Below are 18,628 nucleotides of genomic sequence, written 5' to 3' on the forward strand. Positions count from 1 at the left end.
AAGTTCATCATCAGAATCAAGCTCCCCACGGAGCAGGACACATCAAAGTAGCACTAGACTCTGCCATAACAATAGCTGCTAACCCTGCAAGCATATCTCCATTGCTATAATGTTCAATACCCCCCACAACACACTTTTCAAGATCCATGGATCCTACACATGCCTATCAACACAAGGTGTACCTCATCCAGTGCACTAAATGCCCCAATAACAACTATGTGAGTGAAATGAGACAATTACTACACTCTCGAATGAACTCACACAGAAAAATAAAGACAAAAAAACACCTACCACCTGCACAAGACCTTCAAAAGACAGACATGGGAGCTTAAATTCACAACTTTGGTAGACCCTAAAAAGCATGATCTTAATAAAGATACTCTATTTATAGCTTATTACACAATCTGAAGCCCACTAAACCCCTTCTTCCCTTTTCTTCTTTTTTTCTTTTTGTGTAGATCAGTTAATGTGCCACTTGAATGGTCTCTTAAGAGTATGTGTTAACTACTTTTGCCATACAATCTGGTCTGCCTTGTATTTAGCTGTGACACTCTAAGTACCTTTCCCAGACCTGAAGAAGAGCTCTGTGCAGCTCAGTGGTTTTCAGCCTGTGGTTTATGGATCCCTGGGGGTCGGCAGACTATGTCTAAGATTTATAAAGGGGTCCGTATCTCCACTCAAAATCTTTTAGGGATCCACAAATGAAAAAAAAAAAAGGTTGAAAACCACTGGTGTAGCTCAACAGCTTGCTTCTTTCACAAACAGAAGTTGGTCCAATAAAAGATATTCCCTGACCCACTTTGTTTCTCCAATATCCTGGGACTAACACAGCTACAGAGAGCACTGCAAACATGATTCGGAGAGCTTATTCTGGAATTCAGCACTGACATGTATTCCAAGAAGAATTTTGCATGAGCACTTCTGATTTTACATCTATATTAACAACAAGGGAGTGGGGAAAGAGCAGCTCACATTCATAGACATCTCAGATACAGGGCCAAATTGATCCTTCAAGTAATCCTTCAGGCTTCACATTAAGTTGCCCTGGGGATGAGTTTGGCCTATGGTTTCAAGATCTCTTTTAGAGTACGCTGAGGATGATCAGGAAGAGGCAGGAAAAAGGGGAAGATGAAAGCACAGCATAGCATAGAATTACAGCAGTTGAGGCCAGAACTGCAGCTCAATGCCTTTTGCACTACACTGAAGGAGCAAAGCAAGCAGCTGAGAACATTATTGACCTTGTTTTGCTGCTAATGAGACATGCAGAGATTCTGCAAGTGCAGGAATTTAGCGGTTCCCTATTGATGAGTTCTTCCAAAAGTGAAAATAAACTGTTCAGAACGTACTGTACACTGTACCGAGACACAGTGAGCTCATCCTAAGTACAATTACTTGTTATTTTTTCGTTAGCAATTAGTTTGAAATGAGGAAGAGCTTTTTCCCCCCTTCTAAACAAACCCAGTCTCTCTTATGCAACAGTGTGATCAACTAATGGAGGTAATGGGCTTGAATTGCCTGTCACTTGTTCCAGTTTTACACCAGCGTAACAATACTGTCTTGTTTTATGCAGGTGTAAGCACTTGGAGAACCACACACAGTGAGGTCTAAATGACCAAACCCTACACCCTGAGTTGCAAAACATAATTCATCACAGACATGTGAAATCAGTTACTAGTGAGGGAGAAACCTATAAAAGTTACAACTAGTACATGTGTATATCATCATCCAACTTCAAGTAGTTTCTAAGTTCAAAAGTTCCTGGCTAGTGATACCCAAAAAGGCCTCTTTCTGCCATGTATGTTCTCTCTTCACAACCGGACATTCAGTGACAGCTGGGTGTCTTCACTTTCTCTACACTGATGGAAAGAAATGCCGTCCCAGTAGGCAACGTTTCATAATCATACTTCCCATGTATTAAGTGGTGTACATCTTTGAAGAGCTGCACAAACATTAATTAACTCATCCTCATAACATCCCTGCAGGAAGAAGTTGGCAATGTTATCCCCATTTTATGGATGGTGAAACAGACAGCTCAGCCCAATGCAACCTTGGCATTAGAAAAAAAAAGAGATGCTGATGAAGAAACTGAGGCAGACAGGGAGATGAAATAACTTGTACACGGCCACGCGGGGAGTAAATAGAAGAGCTGAGATTCAAGTTCAGGAGTACTAGCTCCCTGTCTCATGCTTATTTCTCTAGACCACATTTCCTTCTCAGTACCCCACAGTATAAGCACAATTTGAGATAGGCATGAACCAAACTCCATGGCTCAATACCTTCCGAGGCTTGAGGAAGGTGGGATCTAAGATTTGTGATCTGACCATTGCTTTTGCGTCTCTCCCTTTGGATCTGCTTTGTTTACAAATGTAGTACATCAGTATTCAGGTGCATAGCTTAAATGATCGAATACGTAATCAATACCATCTCTTAACGAGATACTTACTTTTGCAAAAATTCATCAGACCCATAAACACTTAGAAAACATTCTTCCTGGGCTGGATATTGATTTGTACAATGGAGAATCTCTACAATTAAGTTGCGGACAATACAGCTAGCTGTAAACAAAGATAAGAAGAAAAAATTAATAGCAGCTTGGTAGAGAGCTGCAGGCTATATCGTTGAGCAGAGAAAATGGAAGCCATAATGTGACTGCTAACTTTTGCTGCAGTATAGCTCCACCTAGAGGAATTAGAATGAACCACACCTTATTTAATAATTTTTTTTCTGGCTTCACATGCTCTGAGGAAGATTGGGTTGTCATTCATACAATCCTAGCAAGTCACTGACCTCACCCTGGTTTTGAAAGAAACAGGAGAGTCTGTCAGGAATCTAGAATTATAAACTTATCAATTCTGCATCAGAGATGGCAGAACCAAAAAACTAGTTATTCCCACTGAAATCTATAAACTCAGTTTTCCCCTCTTGAAATTGTGTGTACTATTCTCAAAAGTGAATACAACCTAATGCAAAAAAAGAGGGCATGATGAAGGCTCTGTGCCTGCACAAGATCCAAGGATATGCCAGAGATTTGTTTGTCACTGCAACCAGCCACATCCATTTCATGTAGCCATACGCAATGGGCACAGCAATGATATGAAGATGTGTGCAATTAGCCCATGATAAATCTACTCTAGTAGTTACATTCTTCCATAACCCTGCTCCAAATATTTAGACCACTTTCCATTTCAGAGATTTTCTCCCCCCCACCATTTTTGAGGATCTGATCCAAAATCAGAAAAGATGTACGTATAGTTGGATTGTGAATTCTGGGAAGCAAATCACAATATAACTAACTAAATTTGCCTTTATAGGCATAAAGAACTTGCCCTACCAGACTAGATTATTGGTGTCTCAAGTCTGATACACTCCCTCTAACAATGGCCAGCATCTGATTCTTCAGAATGAAGGCAAAGATCTCCCACAATATACCTAGTCAATTGTGCAATGCAGCACACAGGGGAAATAATTCCTTCCAAACTTCTGTGACAATCTGATTGCCCACAGCTAACAATCCGAATCACCAAAGCAGAGGTTGATTTTCATTTCAATTCTTCATTCATGCTATTTCCTTACTGCTAAAAAAAAAATTAAAATGTTCATTTTAAAGGTTCATTTTAAAGTTTAAGGTGTTAAGACCATTTGTGTTTTAGTGATCTCTTGGAGAGCAGACAGAAAAATTAAATGCTCACAATCAAACTGAAGGCCTTAAAAATAAAAGTGGCCAGATTCACATTTATGCACTGGCTGCTTTGTACTGCCTTAGTGATACAAGGCAGCTGTGAGCCTGGCTTAACCAACCCGTTAAACTAAAGTAGCACAAAGAAGCCAGATCATATTGGTGAATCTGGACCAAAAATATTTAAGCTACTTACATTTAGATCAGGCCAATCAATGCTGATTGTTTTTCATGCAAAACTGACATTTTCTTTTATATTTCTCATGAAAAAAACAATTGGCACTTTCAATCTGCTCCCCCCGCCCCGCACCCTCCCTCCAAAAAAACAACAACAACCTTAAAATGGAATGGTACCAAGTACCTCACAAGATGTTTGTGTATTTTAGTAGAACGGAAGAACTGAATTTTGGAAGGCTAAAGAAACCCAAAGCACTTACCACATGGTGTAAGATGCAGTGGAGGAGATGAACAGTTTGTCAAAATGCTAACTTTGAATTTTGATTTACAGAGGATCTCATCTGATAATGTTGTTGTGACACTCCAAATCTTCCCAGTATTTGTCTTCAAATCAAAAGCAGGATATGCATCTCTGATTCTGGAGAGAACATACGATATATTTATAGATTTGTCTCTCCTGTCACTTAAGACAAAACTACCACAATATGCCAAAAACAACAGTATAGTTAGATATTAGGGAAAAAAATACATGCTGATGAAGGGTACATTGATGCTATGAACAAATCTACTTCTGTCAGACGTCTCGGTGAGATAACTGCTGCCTATTTCATGTTTTATTAAATAAGAGAACCACTGGTAAAATCTCCATTGATTACAGTATGCAATATTATGAGCAGAATCACTGTGTGGGTCTGATCCTAATCCCACTAAAGTCAAAGGGAGTTTAGCCAGAGGCGTCACTGTATTGTGATCAAAATAATTTCACCATGGTGCAACGAGTGTATTCTGTTAAACTAAGTAAACCCATTTAGTCATGTCCGAATAATGGTGACATCATAGCGGAATTTTTGGAAGCCTTCTCAATCTATTGCTGAATTTCAAGCACTCAGTAAGGTGACCTTCCAGTGATTTGCCACACACCATTCATCCATCTCCTCACTGGTTGCCGTCTACTATGATTCCCTCCCCCACTTCCATCTCTGTACCTAATGGGACCAAAATACATACATTTGCGACTGATTTCTGACATCAGGGTCTGCTTCTCTCCAACAATATTTCTAACATAGAAAAAAAGATGAATGCCTATCTGCAGGATATGCAAGAGAGTCTTCACCAGCACCACATTTCAAAAGCTGCAATTTTCTTCGTGTCAGCAGCATTAACTTCCCAAGCTTCACATCTATAAATCACTATGGAAAAAAATGAGGCTTTTTATGAGTCACGCCTTCATACTTTTTGAGATGCCATGGTTTTTCCAGTTTCTTAAGGGAGACCATAACTGAGTAAGCCATCCCTAGTCTTTTACCAATTTCCTTAGAACAGCATCCTTAGTTGGATATATATGATCCCAGATAATTAAATTCATCTACTGCCACTACAGTTTGTCTGTTAATCCTGATGCCCACTTGCATCTCATTTTTGTTAATCATGTCAAGGTACAAGCACTTTGTTTTCATCGCATACAGGAATAGTCCATATTCCACACAAACTATTTTCATAGACTCCAACATTTATTGTATTGGTGGTTGTAGAAAAGAGCGTCATGTCAACATACCTGAGGTTAGCTAAGAGATGTTCACTAATGGAAATCTCAGCTCGTTCCACTTTGTCAAAACCATCCAAAGCTCACCTCATAATAAATCCTGTGTACATATGTTAGAGTCTTGAAGACTAAATACATGGTTGCCTCACACCTTGCCCAGTGGAAAACCACTCACCATTGCCTATTGCTATCTGCACTGTGGTCTGCTAGAGACTTGTAATAAATTCAATTAGATGCTTTGTCTGCCAGTATCCTTCAAAGGTACAAACTGTCATGTTGGATGGTGTAAAATACTTTTGAGTAGCCAATTAAGCACATACTCAATGTGTGATTGTACTCTCTGCATTTTTCAATGAGACTATGGATATCCTCAGTTTGATCATGTGTGACTTGGCCCTTTCAGAAACCAGCTTTTTGTGGTGGTATTCCTGTTTCTATTGTTTGTTGCATGTAATCCTGGATTATATAGAGCAGAATTTCGCCTGCATGCAACATCAAGGAGATGTACGATAGTTATTACACTCTATTATGCCTCCCTTCTTTGGTAAGGGCATAGAAATTCCCTTTGTCCATTCTCCTGGCCAATTTCCAGTCATCCGTACATAATTATATGTTTTCCATATATAATCAGCACTGCATTTGCCAATCGTTTTTTAACAATTCTTCAGGCATGTTGTCTACCTTTGGTGTTTCTCAGTCTTCATTTTCGTAATAGCAAACGCCACTTACTCTCACAGAGTTAATGTCTCATTCTCTCTTTTCTGTTGTCCTGTATCATAGGTGGTTCTGGGGAGGCATATAGATTGGCACCATAATCTCTCCACCTGCATTTAATATCATCACCCTTAGTGAGGACTCTTCCGTCATGATCTTTTATTAGGTTTGATCACAGGGTAAACCTTTTGGTAAGAAGCCTGACCTCTGGAAACAGAATTGTGTGTTATTATTCTCTTTACAATTTCCAAGTTCCATAGATTTTGCTCTTACATATTCACTCTCGTCTTGCTCTATTAAAGCAATGTTCTTAATGACAGATTTCTAAGAAGATAGTGTAATTAGCTTTGGGCACATAAACTTACAGATACTAAGGCCTCAGCAAAGACTGAATACAGCGAGTCAAAACATTTCAAAATTCTTCAACAAGCAAGGGCACATTTTCTGTGCAAAATCTGACCACAAAAAATTGTATCTGTTTTCAGCCAGCTCTAGGATCAAACCTGGAACATTCATCAGCAGAAATATAGGCTTCTCCTATTTAAGTTTAAGGAAACTCCTGTAGATGTATATAGGTAAACTGTTCTAGTCACTAAGTCAAGCCACTAAAGGGAAATCTGATACTACATAAGTGAATTATATACTGCCTCTCCTTCCAATTACCAGAGGTCAATTTCAAGTCCCCTTTGGCGTGTCATTGAAAGTTAGAGACACCATGATTCTCAGCTGGGATTGAACCTGCAAATATACTCTACTGCATCAGATAGGAGTACATATCCTACCAATTGAGGTTTTACATTTCACTAATTGACCTGCATTTTTAGTAGCTAAAATAAAATATTCTTTAGTAAGCACATTGCTTTCTTTTGTGTTCAAGCAGCATACTGTATGTTGAGTTGGCAGCATTTTATATGGTCTCTGATTACAGTACATTTTGTGGCATAGTTCTCTGTATAATTCTCTTCATTATAAGGTTATTTCATAGAATCATAGAATATTAGGGTTGGAAGAGATCTCAGGAGGTCATCTAGTCCAATCCCCTGCTCAAAGCAGGACAACACCAACTAAGCCGGGCCTTAAAAACCAATAAGGATGGAGATTCCACCACTTCCCTAGGTAACCCATTCCAGGGCTTCACCACCCCCCTAGTGAAATAGTATTTCCTAATATCCAACCTAGACCTCCCCACTGCAACATGAGACCATTCCTTCTTGTTCTGTCATCTGCCATCACTGAGAACAGCCTAGACCCATCCTCTTTGGAACCCCCCCTTCAGGTAGTTGAAGGCGGCTATCAAATCCCCCCTCACTCTTCTCTTCCGAAGACTAAATAACCCCAGTTCCCTCAGTCTCTCCTCATAAGTCATGTGCCCCAGCCCCCTAATCATTTTCGTTGCCCTCTGCTGGACTCTTTCCAATTTGTCCACATCCCTTCTGTAGTGGGGGGACAAAAACTGGACACAATACTCCAGGTGTAGCCTCACCAGCGCTGAATAGAGGGGAATCATCACTTCCATCGGTCTGCTGGCAATGCTCCTACTAATGCAGCCCAATATGCTGTCGGCCTTCTTGGCAACAAGGGCACACTGCTGACTCATATGCAGCTTCTTGCCCACTGTAATCCCCAGGTCCTCAGAACTGCTGCTTAGCCAGTCGGTCCCCAGCCTATAGCAGTTCATGGGATTCTTACTTCCTAAGTGCAGGACTCTGCACTTGTCCTTGATGAACCACGTCAGATTTCTTTTGGCCCATCCTCCAATTTGTTTAGGTCACTCTGAACAAAACCGGTCCCAGGCACTCTGCTTGATACCGGCTGCCAACTAGACATGGAGCCATTGATCACTACCCATTGAGCCCGACAATCTAGCCAGCTTTCTATCCACCTTATAGTCCATTCATCCAATCCATACTTCTTCAACTTGCTGGCAAGAATACTGTGAGAGACCATATCAAAAGCTTTGCTAAAGTCAAGATATATCACATCCACCACCTTCCCCATAACCACAGAGCCAGTTATCTCATCATAGAAGACAATCAGGTTAGTCAGGCATGACTTGTCCTTGGTGAATCCATGTTGATTGTCCCTGATCACCGTTCTCTCCTCCAAGTGCTTCAAAATGGATTCCTTGAGGACCTGCTCCATGATTTTGCCGGGGGACTGAAGTGAGGCTGACTGGTCTGTAGCTCCCCGGGTTCTTTTTCTTCCCTTTTTTAAATATGGGCACTATATTTGCCTTTTTCCAATCATCTTGGACCTCCCACAATTGCCATGAATTTTCAAAGATAATGGCCAATATTACATCTCAGAGCTGGTTCCTAACTCATTTAAACACCCGTATGAACTCTCCTTTTATTGCATACGCATTCCTATTGCATTGGGGGGTTGGGGGTGAAATCTAGGTTTCCAAAGCTAATTATACAATTACTTATAATGAAAAGTTAGTGTACATGGTAGCTCAGTGGTATAATGGAAAATGACACTACCTACAGTACAAATGCTAGATTTATACTAGAAACAGAAGTCATTATTCTATAAAAAGGTCGTTTTGGTGACTATGTGAAAGTAGTTGCCTCTGTAGCTTCGTTTGTGGATCATGTACATATCACAATTTCCACTCTCACAAGCTTCACCCTTGTAAGCTATCTCTGTAGAGATGACAAGGACTGGATGCTGGAGACTTAATTACCCTCTCACCCCCAAGTCAGGACTAAGGTACAGCAGCTCGGCAGCCTGGGGAAAATCTGTATTGCTTGCTGCCCATGCTGTACCCGTATTGTACATAAATAGAGAATTATCATTTCTAGGGGTTTGATCCTGCAAGATGCTGAGCATTCCTCTGAGGTGCAGTACATATTCTGCTCCTGATGAAATCAGTAGGAGTTGAAGAAATTCAACACCTCATAGCAGTGAACCTTGAGACTGTCAATTTGGCATCTTTCAACAGTGTCAAATTCATTTGAAAAAGGCTTCTGAAACTATCCATGGAAGAACATTTGCTAAAGCCTTTTCCATAATTGTACCAAGAAACCTGGTAAAGAGATTATGGAAACTGCTTTAAAGTTGATATGTATACAATGAAACATTTCAATTATGGGTTGCCACCTGTACAAATATTACCTGGAGAAAAATATAATGGGTTTCTATTTGAGTTACTAGCTGAAGCTGTAAGTTTGCATGATGTAGAGTTTGAATTATATATCTTGCCTCTGATTTATAAAACCTGACAGTTACTAAGATTTTTTAGGGACTTGGAGGAAGCTCAGTAAGACTGAATGGGTTAGTTGTGTGCAAATCTATTTGAGATTTTTCTTGGTCTTTTCCTTAGTGTGACATTATCTCCTGAGGATGCTTTCTTATTTTGATAAAACAAAAAGAAAGGGTTTGCCACCGTCACACACAAAACAAGCTATGGCCAAGTAGAAACAGATTAATTTCTATTAATCTTCCTAACGCTGTAAATAAACTCATTAATTCAGAAAATCAATAGGAGGCTTTTCCTGTAAGTGGAGTAAAAAGTTAAATGTACGTTTGGACAGAACAATCTGAGTATCTGACAGGAAAGTATGTCATGTGGAATAGGCCTTCATGAATCTGATGCTATTAGAATGGGGTTTGGAGTCAGACTGATGCACTATGAAAAAAGGGAAACAGAGAAATCTCTGATGCAGCATATTTGGGGGATGGACAACCCCCTCACGGAGCTAAAAATATATTCAGCTAATTTGAGAGCCATTAACACAAATTAGAAAACATTTTTATGAAGACAGGTCTTGACAGACCTTGCAAAAAACTGACTCAATATCTAAATTTAAATGGATGATATATATTTAAATACCTAAAATGGGTCGTTGGGGGAAAAATAGTATGTGACCATGTTAATAAAGACTATCATAATAAATACAAATACTGGGACTCAACTGAGGTTGTATGGGCAACCTTCAATCTTATATTTCTTAATGTTCTTGGTTTTAAAAAAATGAAATTTCTAGTTTTTTAAAAAGAAAACTGAAAGAAAGAAGAAAAGAAATTTTACCATATGGGACTGTAACAGTCCAACTCTATCCAACTCAGCAGGGTTGGAACACTAAGGTAGTACCTGGTAGCAATAATAGCCTATTATCCTCTAAGTGGAACAGCCACTGGAGTGGAATGTAACACAGTTTGTCAGTGGGTTACACTGTTGTTTTCTAGACAAAAGTGGAATGTTAGGTGTCAAGATTCTGAGGTTCTATCCCCGGCTTTGGGAGAGGAGTGCTTGGACATTAATGAACAGCTTGTGCTCAATAATCAGGGCTTATCAATGGAACAGATGAAATTTGAACTCATGCTATTCAGGCTCCCAGCCCAGTGCACCTTTACTTAGGCCAGAGGGTATTTTGCTGAAGGAAAGTGAGTGAGCAGGCAGGCAGTTAACTTCAGGCGTGGCAATATATGCAGTGCAGATGAACTGTTTAGAAAATTTAAGGGACAAGTGCCAATTCTGCTCTACTATACATGTGCAGATGGTAATTATCCAAAACTTTAAAACTTGGCCAAAACACAGTTTTCATGAGGACAACAAAAAACACTTCTCCAGTACCAGGATCATCTCCCAGCCAACTTTCAATTTCCGGCTCCAAACCCCAGAGGCATTAGAGCTGGTCAAAAAAGTGGCATGAAACATCTTTTATGTTCAATACACTGAAAAACATCAATTTTGAAGAGGTCAATTTACTTCTTAGTAACAAAAAGGGTGGCAAGGAGAGCAAATATTTTTTCTACTACACTTCGTTTATATTCATCTCTAAACCAAAATTAAGAGTTTTTCCTTATTTAAAAGACATTGAAATTATGGCATTGTTCAGAAATAATCACCCAATTAATATTAGCGAGATAAATGTCATAGTTGGTTGAATAAAGTTTTTTCATTACTTACTTCTGCACTCCATTGCAGAAGGAGGCAATACTTTCATTACTCCCTTGATCCGCTTCAACCAGCTGGATAGACCAATCTGCAAGCTAAAAATACCAAAATTAAACCAGAAGAAATAAAGCTCACTTTATTTACCTAAGGAAAACTGAATCATCTAGTGAGTTCAGCAACATCATCTTGCAATAGATTTCATGAAGGCTAAATCCTCACACCTCAGCACAATTTCACTTACTTAGATGGGACTCCAGTGAGCATAAATCACCCACTGGATTCCACTGAAGTATCAAAAGGTTTCATTGGTAACTCAGCAAATACAATGCACTATGATCCTCAGCAGTCCATAATTTAAATTTTTGTTTCTATTTGTAAAATATTATGGATTTGTAGTCTTCTGTATGGAACATCAATGTTTTAAATGTTTCGCTAGGGTCAGTGACTACAGCTTGTCAGGCTCTGGGTTCGAGGCAGTCAGAACTGGTGATTAGAGCCATAGTCCAGAACAGGTACAGCCGAAACCAAGGGCTAGGGACAGGCTGTGGGTCAGAACTGAGGTCAGAGTCTGTAGACAAGCCAAATAGGATCCTAATTAGAGTCCAGATGCAGGCCAAAGGTCGAAGCCAGCTGGAAGTCAGTCAGAGTCTGGGGGACCAGGAGGCAGGTGTAGGGCTGGAGTATGGTTGGAGTAGGGCACGGACAAGGCTGAAGCAGCCATGAACAAGTCTAGGACAAGGCTGGAGCAGGAACAACAACTGGATCAAGGGAAGGCTGGAAGCCGAGGAAGTCAAATACCGTGCAGAAGCACAAAGGTTCCTGGCTGAGTACTGCTGTTGCACAGACTAACTTGAAGCTCTGGCGGGGTCAGTGAAATACCTGTGCCTGAGGGTCATATGACCTGGGCCCTGACCGGGTATATGCTGCTGCAGCAAACCTGAGTGCTGACTCACTGTAAGCTCTGCTTAGGGGATAAATCACTGTAGCTGAGTTGCTGCAACGTCCCTGAGCCATGAGTTACTGCTGGCTCTGTTGGAAGGGGGAGTCATGGCAGCTGTGTGTCCAGCCCTGGTCTGGCTGCAGGTCTGCATCATACATAACTTTGTCAGACTTTAAAAATTGAGGCTGAAATTTTCCATGCCATCTTTGTGCCTCATTCTGATTTTTCCCCAAAAGAGTTCCAGCCAAAATGGTTCAGTTGTTTCCAAGAATGAATTGGGGAAAAATACATTTTGTCCATGTTAAAAATTTCTCAAGACTGTTTCTTTAAGAAGCTCATCCGACTGCATGCTTTGTAGCAGAGACTTGAAATGTGGCAGGGAGATGATCTTTTGTTGTTCCTATGAAAATCTGCCCACATTTGGCCAAGTTAGAAGCCTTAGAAAAATCTCAGTTTGCAGATGCTGAGTGCAGAATTCAACAGCTGTTATCTCTGAAGATTCCATCCCCAATGAGAACGCTCTGTCCCCTCATACCACCTACATGTGACCGGAACACATCTGCACTGTTCTCACAGAGTGAATGAGCATGTTCCACTCTGAGCATGCAAGGGCAAAGATAGACTTTCCTAGTAATCACTGCTCCTAGCTGCAGCTACCGTTTGCAATCTGCTTTGTGGACCTCCAGGAAGAAAGGCACCAAATAAATTAGAAATTGTTATTTCACCCTTTTAAAAACCACCATCAGATCCCTGTGCAGTCAACCACAGTCTTACTGTCTGAGGAGGAATAGATTTTTCTCCAGCCTGTAAACACCAGAGAGAGGCACAAACCACAAACTCCAGACCTTGGTGTGATTCTCACCTTTTGCGAAGTGGTCTGAACTGGTGTCTTGACGGAGGTCTATAATAAAAGTCAACTTTACTCCCCAAGGTCTGATCCTGCAAGGTGTTCAGCATGGTCTGCTTTGAGTAAGGTCAAGAGATGCTCAGCACTTTGTAGCATCATGCCCTAGCTATCTGAAAAGGGTCACTGTAGAGTGATTTGACATACTTCTCCCCACATGTATCTGGATACTTCAGGATTCCCACAATATTTCAGAATGCTGACCAAGAGGTGGGTGGGGGTCACGATTATGAGGAAGGGAAAAATGTCAAGTTGTGGAAAGGAAAGGGTGAAGAGAGGAGGGACAACATCAGAGAGGGAAATGGAGACCTGGAAGACAAGGAAATTAACGCCCCTCCCTCATCCCCCCCAAATATCCTTGAATGGAGCCCTGAGCGCTTGAAGGAAGGCAAAAGAAAGAGAAAAAACTTGGTTCAAAAAGACAGCAAGAGCCAGAGAGTATCATCAAGAGATCTGACTTCTGAAGACCTGTTCAGTTACAGTAAAAGATATTTATTTCAAAAATATACATACATAAAAGCAAGCAGAGCGAGGTCAAATTAGTCATTGTACCAAATCTCAGGATTAGGACAAGTCAGTTTGAACAGGGTTAGAGATAGTAAATTTGGCTACACAGCAAAACAGATTCAGCATAATTCCCTGCTCTTATAGATTTTTTGTTACCTCTGTAAAAAAGCTGGGGGGAGCCCACCCTACAATACTTTGCTCTACAGTAGTAATGATCCAATGATCCAAACAATCTAATGGTCCAAATGCGCACTACTATAATATACACCATTGGAGCATTTTGGACCACAAACCAGATCCTCAGCTAGTCCAAATTAGCCTAGTCCTATTAGAATCAATGGAGTTAAACCAATTACATCAGTAGAGAAACTGGTTCCATTACCTTAAAAAATGAACCAGCTTTTTTTAATGGGCAGATAGGAGAGATAAGTCCACACATTTATGTATAAGTTCGGGAAGCCAACAAGTAAGATGTGGGACAGATCTGGCCAACATAAAATTCTTATTAGTTAGACTAAGCAGTCTCCTTTCCCTTCTAAAGTGATTTCTTATGGGCTGCTCGGTTCTCTTCTGACTGAAAAGACAGATTATTTTATACGAGGAGATTCTACAAGGAAGTAAAATTTAGAAGCTTTCCTCCCAACTAATCATCAAGAAGAGTCAATGGACTGTTTGTTTATAAAGGTAGCTTCCTCTTTAACATATAAAAGCATTACAGGAAAAACTGAGTGCCAAGAAAAATAATATTCCTGCCTGATTATCCACTGCCTCACATCATATGTCGTTATTTAAGACCTGATCCAAAAGCCCATTAAAATCACTGCAATTCTTTCAATTGACTTCAGTGGGCCTGATCTAAAGCCCACAGACATGTGCAGAATGAGAGCCATTTCTCACCCACTTCACACAGGTGTGGGTGAGTACACAAGATGCAAGGCAGAGGACAGTCAAAACCAAGATCTTTAAGTCTTTCAACCATACAAATTTGGCACATACCTCTGTGCTGTCTGCAGAGCTGTTTGCAGAAATGCTGGGCCAGACAGGTCCTGTGGTCAATTCTCTAGGAGGGTTTGTTAAGTATGTTTCCCCAGAGCTCACAAGGCAAGTTTTACTGTCATTTCTCCTTTTATCTTTCATTCCTTGTCCACTTGCATTGTCGTCTGAGAAAACGGGATGTTGATAGTCTATATGTTCAAAGCCTATATAGAAATTCAGATTTTTATTCTCTTTCTCCACATCTGACCCAAATTCATCTGCAGTTGGACTCAAGTTATTTCTTCCATATGGATCATAGTCATAAAGCATTCCAATGGGGTATGTGGGGTAGGAATTCTCAACGGAGAGGTCACTACATCCGGATAGCAAAGAAGGTCTGAAGCCAATTGTTGGTGGCACCCTGACTTGCTGCCAGTGAGAGGTGGAGCTTCCAAAGTAAAGGTCCCTATGAGGAATTTGAGGTGGATTTACTCCGTATAAATGTTCGTCTGCTGCATCTGAGAAAAACTCCTTTTCTTCAAGGTCATGTGAATATGCTGGACCATAAAAGGGTATTTCACTGCTGCCTTCACCAACTATTTGGTCAAGTCCTAGGCTGACCTGGCTATCAGGATTAAAATGATACATAAAGGAAGACGCTTGGTCCTCAGATTGTCCTTCGTGTAACTCATCTTGTGTCAAAGGCATTTTCCAGAAGTACGCCATGCTTCTTCATCCCATGAATCTTAACAACACTCAGGGGAGAGTTGCCACAGTTTCAAAGTCACAATGAGTAACACGGTAGAATTTGAGCTGTATATTCACTGGAACAAAACAAAATAAAACTAGTTAAAATGAATTTAATGTGTTGTAAGCTGTACATGTAAATGACATTCATTTTAGAGTTCTCTCCACAGAGTATAAGATCCACTCTCTTATCTTGTACCTGGAATGAAATCCACCATATGAAACAGATGTAGAATGGTCCTTGGTTTCTGGACTGTTGAATAATATTTGTGGTCATTAGAACCAAAGATGCCCATTTCTGCAGTCTCCAAATAAGTTATTTTAAATTCCTTATCATTTTTACAGTTGAATAGCACATTTTATCCAAGAATCTCAAAGCTCTTTCACAATACCCCTGTGAGGTTGGTCAATATGGGGGAAAAAGTTTTCAAAGGTTCAAAAGAGAGTTGGCGGTCTAATTCTCTTTTGTGCCTTTGAAAACCTCCCCTTATAATGTCCATTTCATAGAGGTGTATTTTGAGGCACAAAGAGGTTAAGTGACTTGGTCAATTTGGAGTTTATCATATCAATCAAGGCAAATATCAGTGAGCCAATTTAGCCTTTCCCCCACCCCCCCATATGACATATTATTAGAATGAGATCGGAAACAAGACCAGTAAACATATATTGACTTATAAGTATGGAGGGGGCACAACGGCAAAAGCAGTGTGTCTTCAAAACTTCAGAGTGCAAATGGCAGGGAATAGCAGCCACCACAAGCCATACACAATTGTGTTCCCTACTTTTTCAAATAGAAATAAAATCCATTTGATTTAAGAATTTAATGATTATTTATACTCTTCCTTTCAGAATAGAAATACTATTGAAATGAAAAGATCTCTTGTAAATTGCTGAGGCTGAAAACCACAAATAGTTTTTTCAATATGCTGGTAAAATCTATAATGTATTAGCTTAGCTAATAATGCTATGCACTGAAAATCTATATTATAGTAGATTTCAGAGTAACAGCCGTGTTAGTCTGTATTCGCAAAAAGAAAAGGAGTACTTGTGGCACCTTAGAGACTAACCAATTTATTTGAGCATAAGCTTTCGTGAGCTACAGCTCACTTCATCGGGTATTCAACGTAACATTTTTTATTATTATTTTGATGAAACTCTATCTTGACTCAGTCTACTCACCCATAATGAGAAGGAACAGGGAGGATGAAAATTGGATTGTCTGATATGAAAATCTCCAAGACGTGCTGTCACAGCTCCAGGGTTAGCTGTACCTTTGACCCTCAGTCTTTCCTTGGGCACCCCTTTCAAAGGACAGGACCAGCATATGCACTTCTCTCAGACTTAAATCCTGCAAGTCACCCCATTTTTAGAGTGGGTCTCTCGGCTACAGCACCCATTTAGCAATCATGTTTCCACAGCAGGTCCAACTGGACTTGGCCCCTGCTATAGATTTCTCTTCAGGAGCTGTGCACAGTAGGTAAATGCAAGAACACCAAACAGCTTCTTCAAAAAAAAAGTGTCTATCTGATTATAGCAATCAGAAAGAAAGGGATTAATATAACAAAAAGACCTACACGCATATTGTTTTACTTAAGGCTTGATGTACCTTACAAAGTTAGGAGAACATAAGGCAGCTTATGTTGACCTAACTATGTCAATGTGTATAGCCTTGCTCCTGTTGATGTAAGTATAGCCTTACTACACCAGCATAATAACTCCACCTCCATGAGAAGCGTAGAGTTTCTGTTGGTGTAATTAGCTGTAGCTCATGAAAGCTTATGCTCAAATAAATTTGTTGGTCTCTAAGGTGCCATAAGTACTCCTTTTCTTTTTGCGAATACAGACTAACATGGCTGCTACTCTGAAACCTGTGTAGACGTTGAGTTTCTTACATCAGCTGTTGTCTGGGCTCCCCACTGGGAGCCCTGCTGGTCTCCAGACTACTGGCTTCCAGCTTCCTGCCAGAAGCACAGCAGTTGACCGGACTCTGGGAGTGGATCTTGCCACTGGAGGTGAGAAGCCCCAGGGGGCAGCTGGGCTCCCATCAGGGAACTGCGTGGAGCTGAGAGCCCTGGATCTCAGCTGTTTACACTGCCCCTCTTCAGTCAGTGGGGTGCTCCTGGTGAGGATGCGCACCACCGACAGAAGGAGGGTAGTGTGGACATCACTGTAATTACTGCTGTGGCCGCAAGTTGACCCAACATAGGTCAATTTAAGATTGTAGTGTAGACATGCCCTATGTCTTGAGAGGAATGATAGGCTTACATATGCCTGATTCATCCCTGATAGTATCTCCACAGTCCTCTGGGGGAACATGTTACAGCCTGTTTCCCTTCAGACCTTGTCCCTGCATCAGGGTTGAGGATTTTGACAGTTTCCAAGTTATTTGTTTAAAGATTTCTCACCTGAAGGGCCCTGGCTCAGTCCTAAACTGGGGGGTGGTTGTGCCCGTCCCTAACTCCCGCTCCCCCTGGACAGAAACAAAACAAGAAAAGGCCTTGACACCTGTATTTTCAGTTAAGAACCTGTGATTGGGACTGTCTAGAGTCATTGACTTTAGGTTCCTGCAGATGTGCAACCTACACACAGGATTGAGTTACTTCTTTGTACCCATGTAGCAGACATCAAGCTAGTAACCAAACAGTAACCAAATCAAATAGACAAAGGGTCACATAATATTCATTAATTATACATGTATCTTATACCTCTTATTCACTAGAATTTAATTTGTAGCCTGATTAGGATTTGACAATTGAATTACCTGTACAAATTTTATCAAACCTGTTACTGAGCAATAAAGCAGTTACCATGGGAAAGTGATCTCTGTGACAGAGCTGGTTGAATTTTTTGATAAAAAACCCTTTGAAGTTATGGGGGAGGGGAAGCCACTTCTTTTTAAATCCACCTTTTTCTAATGGAAAAAAGTCTTTCCCTCCTCTTTTCATTTTACAAACCTCCTTCCCTCTGTTTTTTTGAAGGGGTGGGGGAGAGAGAAAGGAAAAGAGAAAGGGAAAAAATGTTAAGATGAAAATTTTCAATTTTGGGGGACATTATTTTGATTTTGATTTTTTTCAACCAGAAAATTTAATGAAAAATTTTAGATTAAATATAATTTCACAGTTTTTCCATCCCCCACCCCCATATAGTTACTTTGTAGTCTACTAAGGGAACAAAAAAATACTACAAATACTTTTTTTTTAAGCTCTCAAACATTTCAGTTTTTTTCTCTGCAGTATGAACAATGTAAATGATGATGCACTGCGGCATAAATGTTTAATGGCATATCCTTGCAATGATCTGCATAACTCCTTCATGGCTTTGTCTCTCATGCACAATGTAGCTACCATTAACCCATGCAATAAAGGTTTTATAGCCATACCACTGCATCATGTATCCTCCCTCTCCTACACAGATATAGATAGATTTATACATTTATTTATCTATATAAATATTTCCTCATTTTAGCCTTTTTGTGCGGCTCAGAAGGTGTAATACTAACACATTCTGCAGTGTTGGAACCAGTCTAAGTGTTGTGCTAGAGT

At 40.3% G+C, this 18,628-nt stretch overlaps 1 protein-coding gene across 1 annotated transcript in view; it reads right to left on the reverse strand.

Moving 5' to 3' along the window:
* PIK3C2G (phosphatidylinositol-4-phosphate 3-kinase catalytic subunit type 2 gamma) overlaps nt 1-15,107 on the reverse strand; it is a 275,645-nt gene extending 260,538 nt beyond the window's left edge. Inside the window, exons 1-4 of the mRNA XM_037916093.2 lie at nt 14,361-15,107; nt 11,026-11,108; nt 4,114-4,271; nt 2,444-2,555 (exon numbers count right to left, since the gene is read on the reverse strand). Of these exons, the coding sequence (XP_037772021.1) occupies nt 2,444-2,555; nt 4,114-4,271; nt 11,026-11,108; nt 14,361-15,065 (1,058 nt within the window). The 5' untranslated portion in view covers nt 15,066-15,107. The remainder of the gene's footprint in view (nt 1-2,443; nt 2,556-4,113; nt 4,272-11,025; nt 11,109-14,360) is intronic.
* Nucleotides 15,108-18,628: the final 3,521 nt, after the last annotated feature.

This window comes from Chelonia mydas, chromosome 1, assembly GCF_015237465.2.
Source record: "Chelonia mydas isolate rCheMyd1 chromosome 1, rCheMyd1.pri.v2, whole genome shotgun sequence".
Classification (NCBI taxonomy): Eukaryota; Metazoa; Chordata; order Testudines; family Cheloniidae; genus Chelonia; species Chelonia mydas.